The following is an 11267-nucleotide window of genomic DNA, read 5'->3' as shown; positions in this document are numbered from 1 at the left end:
ATCATGCAGTCATGGTAGATCAGTTCAAATGGAGAGTCATCAACATTTCCCAGAGCAGAGAGCCGCCTCTCCCAAATTCCAACAGGGTGTCCGAAGTAAACCCACAAAACCCCGCTCCTTGCTAGGGTCCATCAAGAATCAAGCGCCCCCGGCCGATAATCTTTTTTTTTTGCCTCTCCCGTAACCCATGCGAATAGAATCAGTAGCCTCTCCAACGCTCTCCAGCCAATCCAGTTGGATGTGAGTCGTCAACTAAACCAAGGAGACAACACCGGTGACATTGTCTCATCTCTTGCCAACTCACACAGAATGAGATGCGGAGTAATCAAATGCAGCGATGGTCGGAGAATCAAGGACGAAAAGTAACGGTAGGAAACAAAGTAAGGTAGTGAGAAAATAAGGCAGAAAATAATCTTCAGTACTGGAACATATGCCATTGCTCCAGCTCTATCATATCTAAGTCTCCACTGCCTGACAGTAGAGTTGAATCTCTCCTACTTGACCCCTAGCGAGCATGTCACGCTGTTGTTCGCGCCACTCCATGAATGCCAGTTGAACGGCCTCGTCGCTGTCAATCGTAACGAAATCTCCGTCTTCGTCCCGGTATCGTAGCCTGACCGACTTGCTGCCAATTGAGCGGTTGGTGAATCGGGCCAGCTTGGCATCCACACGATCGATGAGCGAGCGGAACATGATGTTGCTGGCAATGACGAGAGTGACGTAGTTATCATCGAAATTCACCTTGACCTTGAGTTGCGTCGGCATGAGGGGCTCCTCATCCGGCTCGTGGCTCAGGGGAGACGTGGGCTGATCGGTGGCCGATGTGCTAGGACGGTAGTCGGAGTATTGGGGCTCGTGGAAATGCGTGTGCGGCACATGCCGGGGATCGGAATGTTGCTGGGAGTTGGAAAGGTGGTTTGCGTTGCGAATGGGGATGTTGGCATTGGTAGGGGAGTTGTTCTGGCTGCGGTTGGGAGGCGCCATCATGCTGGATATGTGAGCGGGAATCGGCGGGACGGGTACGTTGTCGACGGTCTGCATCGTATGGGCGCCCATGTAACGACGCATTTCCGGATTGTGGGTGTGGTTGTGGATATCGGGGCTACTCGCGGATCGCATTCGCTGGGCCATGCCATTTGCCGCCTGGGCCCCTGACATCGGAGGGAGTGAGGGTCGTTGAGCACTTCGTCCATTCGGAGCACCGCTGAAATAAGGATTTGAATTAGGCCCATCTCTTGACGTCGCACGGGACAAAGCCGGGGCTGTATACCGAGCATTTTCTTCATTCCAATTGCCTGTAGGTGTCACTTGACGACCATGGAAATATCCAGTAGACTGGGAGCTGGACCGTGTAGACGGAGTTTCGGCGACGGGGGAGAAGTAAGATGGAGCATTCCTCTCTGCTGGCGACATACTGCCTCCAGAAAGATGGGTGTGCAGTGACAGATTCGGATCGGGTACAGGTATGCGAGGGCGACCGGAGCTACCGCTGCCTCCTGTTGCTGAACGGGTTCGGAGACTGGTGCTGGAGGCGTTACGGCTCATCGGGAATTCCGAGAAGAAGCCTGCTTCCTGCGTGGCTGCTTGCTCTTCCGCATAATATTCTTGTTCATATGGGTTTGGAATGTTGGACATGGATCGCATGTACGTAAATTCGGTCTCGGAGGTGCCGGTGTTGCGAGCGCTGCGCTGCTCTGCCTGGATCGCCCGTTGCGCCTCGATGTCCCGGCTCCATTTGCGCATGATGTCCTCGTTCGAATAGCGGATGATAAAATTGTCCACGACTCCTGGATCACCCTTCCAGAAGATCTGGATGCGATAAGAGCCTGTCACAAAGTGGTTTAGTCAAAGCAGCTCCTGAAAATGTTTGGAAAAGTTCTCGTACCTGGCTTGGGAAGGCAGAGCACATCTGTCACGTTCGCCATGTAGATGCGGCCTTTGAGCTGAAGCCGCGGCTTGCCTTTAATCATCGCAGCGGGCTTGTCTTTGCCTAGATTCAGTTTCGACTTTTGCTTGTTAGGGTTGATATCCTTGCAACAAAGGAGTATCCGTTCGAAGAGATAGATATGATACTAATCCAAAAGTCAGCTGGCGGTTCTCTCAACTCCATCTTTGCAAAAGGAGCCTGGAAAGGCTACTAACCTCTCTCTCCGAGTCTTTGCCATTATCACCCTTGATCACCGAGAAGGTGCCAAAACGGAGAAGGTCGCCAAATGCTTCAATCTTCAGAGCCTTCCAGTCATCCACACGTTCATCGAGGTCTTTGACAGCAGACTGCAGGTGCTCTTTGTCAATGGCATCATTTGCCGAGTCTAAAACGGTTTGAATAGCGTCGATGGCTCGTTGGATGTCAGTCCGGAGGTCTGGGTTTTCTGTTTGCTTCAAAAGTTCCTGCGCGGTGGTCAGTAACAAGACTATTGGCTATGTATTGAGACGAGGGAATCCTTACCCCTAACATCAGAGGGTATTTAGTCAAGCGCTGGAAAGGCTTGACAAAGAAACCGTTCAAGGTTGCGGGTTGCGCCACCATCTGTAGCAGGTCCTTGGACCGCGGAGCCATGTGAATCTTGTCCCAATCTCTGAGACAGATCTCATCACAGCGCATCTGGTTGGCGATAAAGGGCTCGTATTGGCGGAAAGCTTCCTCGTGCTGGATAAACAGCTCACCCCAGTTTTGTTTCTCTTCAGGCAGCGCATAGTGCTGTTCAATACGGATCAAGAACCGCTGAGCAAAATCAAGCAGATTGTTGAGATTCAAGAAAATCTGATGGCTAGCATCACCATTTACAGCACTTGTCTCTTCTAACTCCTTCTTCAGGGCCTGTAGATTCTGGAGATGATGAACATAGTCGCGCTCCGTTTCCAGTAACTCCTTGAGGATGTGTTCCCGTTTGGTGAGCTTGACGGCACCTTTCGCAGGGGCCCCTGCTCCAATATCCGACGGTCGCTTCAGCTGTCCCTGCATCTCCAGGATGTCCAGAACCCGGTTAACCATCTTGATCACTTTGGTGAAGCCAGTGGTGTTTTCGCCGTAAAGGTCCGTGATAAGGAAGCAGTCTTGCTGAGGGAATCCCAGCTCCTTCAGAGACGCATGGAGGAATTTGAAGGTGGCGGCTTTCGGGCGTTTGGCCTCGGCGACTTTCGTTGTGTCGATTTCCAGGAATTCTTCGGGATCGGAGGCATTGTAGATGGTCAGGAGGGGATAGCCCGTCCGGAGACAATTCCACAGCGATGCCACCGGATCGGTGTTCCCCTGAGCCAGATCGGCTTCCTCCATCTCTCGCATATGGGGTTCGAAGTTCGGTACTTCGGCCAGGCGCTTCTTGAGGTTGACGCAGCTCTGATAGATCGATTCGCCGCCGCGGCGGTTGATGATGTTGTCCTCGGCGATAGGACCGCCATTCATGGTGATGGTCTCAGCCATCTCGACGGGGGTGGTGGCCGACTCGGACCGTAAGGAGTGGAGGCCGGCGACAATGTGGGGGAGGAGCGAAGGGCTTCAAATCTGCGCAGCAGACCGACGGAGGGAGAAAGAGGAAGGAAATGACAGGCGTGCTTGCACGAGGATCAAGTCGAGCATGGGTCACTGGATGCGAGCCGGTGGACCGATGCGGGATGGATGGGACAAGCGAGCAGCTAAGGAACCTTAGGAGTGGAGATGGTGGTACGTTAACTATTAGTTAACTCTCCCTAAAAAGCTGAGTCAAACCGCGAGCTGTTGTTCCGTGTCTCGACCCTCGCCGCCAGAAGTCGATCGAATGCGTGAATTTAAAATAATACACCCTTGGGGGGTCGACGAGTTCACGCGACGAGCCGGATGGGTGATTTTTGTAATTCGGGAAAAGCTCTGCGCTTTTAATAGAAAATTAGTATGGCCTTGGCCAGGGACAAATCTCCGGCCCTTGCTGGCGACAGCGCCCTTCCTGATCAAAAGATGGCGAACCCGAAACCCAAGAAGGATCGAGAAAAATAGAAATGCTGGGTGTGGGGTTTGATTTGCCGCTGCAGCCAGGCAAGCGCAGGCACGTAGTAAGCAGGAACCAAAGAAAGAGCAGCAAGTAGCAGCAGCAGGTTCCAAAGAGGCGGATTTTGCCCCTCAACCGAGAAAACAGCTGAAAGGTGGAAATCAGATAAAATATGGGAACGGGAAAGGATCCCTGGAGCGGTACCGCCGGGAACCGTAGATGAAGGTCAATTTAAATGAAAAACTAATAAGAATAGCTATGGTATGAAAAATAGGGTGGAAAATAAACCCGGAAGGAGAGAAAGCGAAGAGAGGGAGAGTTAAAGAACAAGAGAGGGAGAATGAGGAGGAGGGGGGGGGGGGGGGATGATGGAGCGGAAGGAGGTCAATGGGAAGAAAGGAGGGAAAATGTGAGAAAGCAAAGGATAGACAATCAAGAGTGACAAGAGATGGAAACACCGGAATGGGGGGAAGAGAAGGAAGAGAGAGAGAGAGAGAGAGAGTCCAGGCCAGTCAAGTGGTCCAGTTTGTCCGACTGAGCGGTAGCGCGCGTCAGCTCCAGTCGACAAGTGAAGAAGTGACAAACTTCCCGAGTACTACTATGGAGTACTCTGTACTAAACTGCGAGGAACTAGTCAGTCGGAAGGAAGGACTGACTTGACCAGGACGGGATGATTAAAGGGGGAGGGAGGAGAGGAGGGGAGGGGTGTTCGGGTGGGTGGGTTTGAAGTGGAGAGAGGAGAGACCACAGTAGATACTACTAGTCAGTATCGAGTAGTGGAGGAGGGGAGTTGAGAAGCACAAAAGAGACACTGTGGAAGAGGGGGAGAAAAAGATGAGTTGAGTGAGGAGAAAAGGGTGGGAGACAAGGAGAAGGAGAAGGAGAAGAAGGAGGATGCAACATACCAGAAGAGAAGCTGATGTGGGATTGAAATTGGTGGTTACTACCTTTGAAGAATTAGATCATAAGTAGATAGCCGATCGTTAAAGGTGGGAAAGGTAAGTAGTATGTGAGTCGCGCAACTATAATGCTTTTGACTATACTACTAATAATAATTATAATGAGGGGAGGGGGAAAAGGAATTAATCTGGGAGAGAGAGAGAGAGAGAGAGAGAGAGAGTCCGGGCAACGGAGACAGGAATGAGGAGTACCAAACAATCAACAATTCCAAGTACGTATACGTTAGAATCTGGAATTTTGAATAACAGTGCATTTACTCCGGGGGAGGGAGTGTGGATGGTCAAGTCATATCTGACCGTCTTTTAGAGCAACAGATTTGAATTTCAATAACTACGTACCAAATTCCAATCCAGGCCGAATTGGCAAAAAAGCTGGGGTTGGCCCCGGTAGGGATTCGAGAATGACCGAAGCAGATTGGAGGCCGCATCGGCTGCATGAAGACTCCTCTCACACCAACTGTTTGAGATTTGAACTAGTCCCGAGGCACGCTTAGATTGCCGCCCCATAGACTAACTACCAATCTATCTATCTACACACCACCACAGTAAAACTCGTTATACACCTGGAATTAAGAATAATTTTTTACTGTACCTAGAAAATACATCCTTAGATTACTACATACATTGACTCGTCTCATCATCATCTTCTTCATCTCCTTGCCACCTTTGTATCAGCATCGACACTTCGGACATTTTTCCCTATTTCATGATCCTCGATCACTACTACTGTACATCCCAGGGTAAGGATGTCCGACCTGCATACAATCCCAAACACAAGGAGCAACACACATACCACCTGGCAGGTACCACACTACCCGCGACACAGTGTCCAATCTACTCCCAAGTCGATGGTTGTTCCTCTTTAGTCGCGATATCGACCCCATCGGAGCCCTGGGCACAGCACCTTCATTGGTCGGGGAAGTGACAGGAGTGGATGTCCGCCGGTTTCAGGGCTGTACCTAGTAGTGGTGGTGGTGGTGGCCGATGATGGAATGATCCAAGCCACCGACGAGCTGGTTCCCATGACAAAAACCTAATTATTATTCCCCACGAGGATGACAATTACGGAGGTTTGAGGGTTCATGGATAATACTAAGTTGCAGGATACTTTTCACTAGTCAGTTCCTGTAGGATGTTAGAAAGGGCCGGCTGGGAAGGTACCTTGCCGCCTCCCCTCCTGCATCGGAAAAAAGAAGGTACTGTTCCCGCCAACTCGGTCAGGCACAGGGTGTAAAGTTACATCCTGCGCTCCCCTTGCCTAGAAGTGACAGTCTCTATCCCGGTGGTTGGGTCAGTAGGATGTGCTTGAACAGTACTTTTAATAAATCTCTCTCTCATTAAAATACACCCAAAATTAGTTGAGCAAGCCCCTTCTTGCCTCGGTTGATCGTTATCGCTTGTAGGAAAGGGTGAACTGCCTGAGTCAAGTGTTGGCCCCACACCAGTTGCTCGCGCCATCAACCACATCATCCCTGCTGATACTATGCTCTCTCTCTCTCTCTGCCTGTACATTTCGGTTCCAAAGCAATAGCTCAGCAAACACTGCACATTACAAATAGTATTATGGTTGAGGTACAGGGGGATTTAGTACTTCACCAAGAACAAGCCCACAACTACTAGTAGTTTTATGAGCAGCCGCAAGATTGGCATTAGAGGATGGGTATATGAATATATATAAGTACCCCCAGGTATTCAAGTTTTGTGTAGACAACTTGACAGCTCCTCTGAACATGGTCGAGTGTTGGACTAGGAACTGGGTATCGCATGCAGGCTTATACCTGCCAAGGGAAAGCAACACATCTTCTATTCTGGGAATATTTTTCAGGCACGAAGACGAGAAATCATATGCATTAAGGGCATGTGAAGAAGTTATGACGATGTACGTGCCGAGCTGGGCAGAACAGAGGCCACGGTTCTGATATAAAGTGCATCTAGCAGTAAAGAGGGACAGTGGCCTTAGTAGGACTAGCTACTACTATTGTAAATTTGATGCTACTGGGACCATTATATATTCTACACCAGCAAAAGTAGACTGGCGCTCTGGTACTAGTAGACAGTCAATTATGGTGCGCATCTCGTACCGCAACAGAATTATGGACAGACCAGATAGGACCAGTAAGCTTATTGAGTTGATATTAACCAGAAGCTTGCCAGAGCATGCGATCAGGTCCCTTGCTGAGCTGATGTTCTATCAATTGCTTGGATGGTAGAGGACATCATGATGGCTGAAGTTAAAAATATCGACGGAGAGCTGAAAAGTAGGTCGTCTTAAAGGAAATCAGGATGCAGTAAATGTATGAAAATTCTCTCCCTCGAATACTCTGTCTATAAACTGCTTACATGTCTGAATTAGAAATGGTGGTGTAGTAGATTCTGAGTCGCCAAGTTCGACGAGGGTAAGGGTTCTAGGTTTGACAATTTGATCCAGTTCGGCATAATACTGATGGCCCATAACTATTGCGAAATATTTAGATATTAGTAATAAACAGTGATAAAAATATGAAATATGAACTATGTTCTGTTGTTCAATGGAAAGTGGTGTATCTGCTGGCAAAGATGAAAGAGGTCTCCCCGGTAAGGTAAACAATACCCGTCAGGCCATAATAGCTGGGTATTATTGATGCTCCACTCTCCGCGGTGTCAGTCACTCCCTCCAAAACGTCACTTCGCCAGCTTCAACCCCCCAACCACTCTGTCTCATCCATCTCCCGCCATGGCTTGCTAGTTTTCCATCTTTTCTTCTTCTCGGCCTTAATTCATCCCGGTCGTTATTCTCCTTCTTTATGTGGTTGTGCCAATAGCCATCTCTGCCTTAACCCCCACTGAAGGAAAGGGTGGTGTCCAGCTCACCTCTTTGCTTCACAGTGTCCTAGGAGCCCTAGCCACCACAAGCCTTGCTTCCTTACCGGAGCACTTGGGCCCAACCTATCCTTGTCGCCCTTTTGTCTGAACGGAGGGGCCTCAAGGAGGCTAGAGAAACTAAGCTAGGCAAATTTCCCAGCGAACCCATGGCGAGGGACACCGCGCAAACTCCGATCATCCCTCGTCCCCGGCTGCTTCAGGGCGCCGCCAGTTATCCCTCCGACCTCACCGCCCCCTCGCTGTCTGCGCCCTTCAAGCTTGACGAGGGTTATTCCGATGAAACGAGAAGTCAGCCCGACAAGGACTTCCTGAATTCGCCCCCCGATGATGTGATGCCGCTCCCCGACTGGGTTAATGCTTATAGTGAGGCCGAGCGAGCCGGTGAGTTCAGCCCCCCTTCCCTTGGTTCTGTCCGGCGCAAGGATCCTCTTCCGTTTGGCTTCTTAGCGCGATCATCATCATACTGACAGGCTGTGGTGTTTCATGTAGAGCTCGCCTACAAGCTTCTACGCACCTTGCGTGCTTCCACTGTCGCCTCGGTGGTTGAAAAGCTAGCGCCTCTATTGCACATGGATCCCGTGCTAAAGTTACCTCCCGAAATCACCGCCGAGATCTTCTCCTACCTCGACCCTCAAACATTGGTAACAGCTTCCTTGGCATCTCGCTCCTGGCGTGATCGCATTTTTGACACCCGTCTTTGGAGAGATTTGTACATCAGCGAAGGCTGGCGGGTCGACATTGACGCCGTGCATACGTACGAACAGGAACACTCGGGATTGGAATCCCCCCAACTCCGGAAATCTCGGTTGAGGCATATAGACCCGGATCTCGGTGAACCGAAACAGAAGAAGCGCGTACCCCCCAGCTGGCTAGACTCTCGCGCGACAGGATCGCTGGATAACAATGAGGCCGTGCAAAGGAGTGGGCTGCAGCCTTCCGCAGCGGCAGATGTTGAGGGTGATCATCACATGAGTGATGCGTCAAACGATCGTGGACCGGTGCTCGCAGCTGGGCAACAATCATCGAGCGCACGTCATGAGTCGTCGGGAACTGCTCAACTGAAGTCAAACTTACAGCAGATTTCGACGAACGCTAGCCCCCCCAAGTCATCACTATTGATTCGGATGCCCAATGGTGCCGCGAAGATGAATTGGCCACATCTATATCGGGTACGGAGGCGTCTGGAAGAGAACTGGACCAAGGGCCGCTTTACGAACTTCCAGCTGCCGCATCCAAATCACATGGAAGAATCTCATCAGGAGTGTGTATATGCGATTCAGTTTACCGATAAATGGCTGGTCAGTGGTAGCCGGGACAAGACTGTTCGAGTATGGGACCTGGACACCAAGCGATTATGGCATCCGCCTCTTCAAGGCCACTCAAAGTCGGTTCTCTGTCTGCAGTTCGATCCCCGCCCTTCTGAAGATATCATCGTGTCGGGAAGCAGCGATAAGAATGTCATAATCTGGCGCTTTTCTACTGGAGAGAAGCTTCACGAGATTGCGCCAGCTCATGATGATTCTGTCCTGAACCTCCGATTCGACGAACGCTATATAGTAACTTGCTCCAAGGACAAACTTATCAAGATCTGGAGCAGGCGCCAGCTCACACCAATGGACAAGGACTACCCCTCTGTTTTCCAGGGTTCGGGTGTCTCCTATCCCTCGTATATTGTTGACACGAGCGACATTCCCGCTTTTATCCTCGAGGCCGAAATTGCCAAGAATCACATTCGAACCTTGGCGCCATATTCGTTGCTAATGATCCTTGACGGACACACTGCCGCAGTGAATGCTATCCAGCTCAACGAGGATGAAATCGTGTCCGCCTCGGGCGATCGCCTGATCAAGGTCTGGAACCTGCGCAACGGCGCTTGTCGGAAGACAATGATAGGCCACGAAAAGGGCATTGCATGCGTACAGTTTGACAGCAAACGCATCATCAGTGGAAGCAACGATGATACCGTTCGCATTTTCGACCACGCCTCCGGTGCCGAAGTGGCCTGCCTGCACGGGCACGCCAACCTCGTTCGGACAGTCCAAGCTGGTTTCGGAGACCCACCGGGAGCCGAGGAGGCCTTGCGACTGGAAGCTCTGGCTGTCGACAACGAGTTTCGTGATGCTCAGCGCACCGGTGCAAACGTTGACCTCGGCCCTAGTGCCCTCCGGCGCGCCGGATATCAACAAAACACCAACGGGTCCCGGAACCCAAGAGACATCAAAGCCCTGGGTGCCAAAATCCCCCCCGGCGGAGGCGGGAGCCAATGGGGACGAATCGTCTCCGGCTCATACGACGAATCCATCATCATCTGGAAGAAGGACAACGAAGGCCGTTGGGTTGTAGGCCAGCGACTCCGACAGGCAGACGCCGCCGCCAATGCCTCATACAGCCACCTCGATTCCTCTGCACGCCAGACAATCGCACGAGCCAACGCCTTTGCTCAAGCGCACCAGGCGCAACAAGCCCAAGCTACCATGGCGGCCGCTGCGGCGGCCGCTGCGATATCAACAGGCGGTGGAGCACCGCAGCAACCACAACCACCACGTTTGCCTACCAACAACTCCAATACTAACGATCCCTCCTCGCAAAATGCACACTGGCCCGCGCACCTAGCCCTGAACCCGGCCCTCCTCATCTCCAACAACCTCCCACCCACCGTCCAGCAAAACACACCTCAAGCTCACGCTCAGGCTCAAACTCAAGCACCCGCACCCATAATGCATGCCGGCGCCCCAATGAGACCACCACCACTACCACCCCATGCTCAGCAACACCAACAACAACAGCAACACCCCCGAGTGAGAGCCTTCCCCGCCGCCCCCCAACAACCACCTACCTCGAGGATCTTCAAGCTCCAATTCGACGCGCACAAGATAATCTGCGCAAGTCAGGACCCGAGAATAGTTGGGTGGGATTTCACCGCTGATGATGAGGAACTGAAAGAAGCGTGTCAGTTCTTTACGGGCCTGTAATGGCCTTACATTACTACCATCATCAGCGTACGGGGAAAGATGATGTGGTATAAGTGTTACCTCTTGGATCCAAGCTATATTCCTTCCCAACATTCTTTCTTCTATTTATATATCTATTCTTGGTTTTCTCTTTGAAAATCTCGTCTACCTTTTCGATTTTCATGTGCATTAGGAGCCTGTTCCATTTTTGAGTTTCTTTTTTCTTTTTTTCTCTGTCTCTTTATATGATTGCCTTTGGGTGATTTGTCTATATTGCATGGAAATCATTTCGCACTTTTTCTTGTGGAGACTTTATCTATGTGTCTGTCTCGTCAGGCCTTGTTGTGTTCTGTTCATAACTCTTATTTTTAGAGCATTTCGGCATTGGAGCGATGGAGTCGGTTGGTTCATGTCAGCAGAGACGAAATGACTACAGCTGTTGTTCGTTTATGACATTGATAATGACATTGCCAATAATGAAAACTTGAAGTATGCAGTCACATACAGGCTAGCGCTAGTAATCTGGACAA

The 11267-nt window shown here is 50.8% G+C and overlaps 2 protein-coding genes across 2 annotated transcripts; one reads left to right on the top strand and one right to left on the bottom strand.

Moving 5' to 3' along the window:
* Positions 1–97: 97 nt before the first annotated feature.
* BO79DRAFT_57428 (Rho family guanine nucleotide exchange factor CDC24) lies at positions 98–3888 on the bottom strand. Its single transcript, XM_025689441.1, has 4 exons — positions 2450–3888; positions 2143–2391; positions 1886–2072; positions 98–1826 (listed from the first exon to the last, which is right to left on the bottom strand). The coding sequence occupies exons 1-4, from the start codon at positions 3422–3424 to the stop codon at positions 457–459; spliced, it is 2781 nt and encodes a 926-aa protein (XP_025543733.1). The 5' UTR covers positions 3425–3888; the 3' UTR covers positions 98–456.
* Positions 3889–7644: 3756 nt separating this feature from the next.
* Positions 7645–11153, top strand: BO79DRAFT_207280 (F-box and WD domain protein). The gene is made up of 2 exons (XM_025682143.1): positions 7645–8167; positions 8276–11153. Exons 1-2 carry the CDS (start codon positions 7933–7935, stop codon positions 10756–10758), a joined length of 2718 nt encoding a protein of 905 aa, XP_025543732.1. The 5' UTR covers positions 7645–7932; the 3' UTR covers positions 10759–11153.
* The last annotated feature ends 114 nt before the right edge of the window (positions 11154–11267 follow it).

Source organism: Aspergillus costaricaensis, assembly GCF_003184835.1.
Source record: "Aspergillus costaricaensis CBS 115574 unplaced genomic scaffold BO79scaffold_4, whole genome shotgun sequence".
NCBI classification, from domain to species: domain Eukaryota; kingdom Fungi; phylum Ascomycota; class Eurotiomycetes; order Eurotiales; family Aspergillaceae; genus Aspergillus; species Aspergillus costaricensis.
The sequence above is the reverse complement of the archived record's forward strand: the minus strand, read 5'-3'. Positions and strand labels throughout refer to the sequence as shown.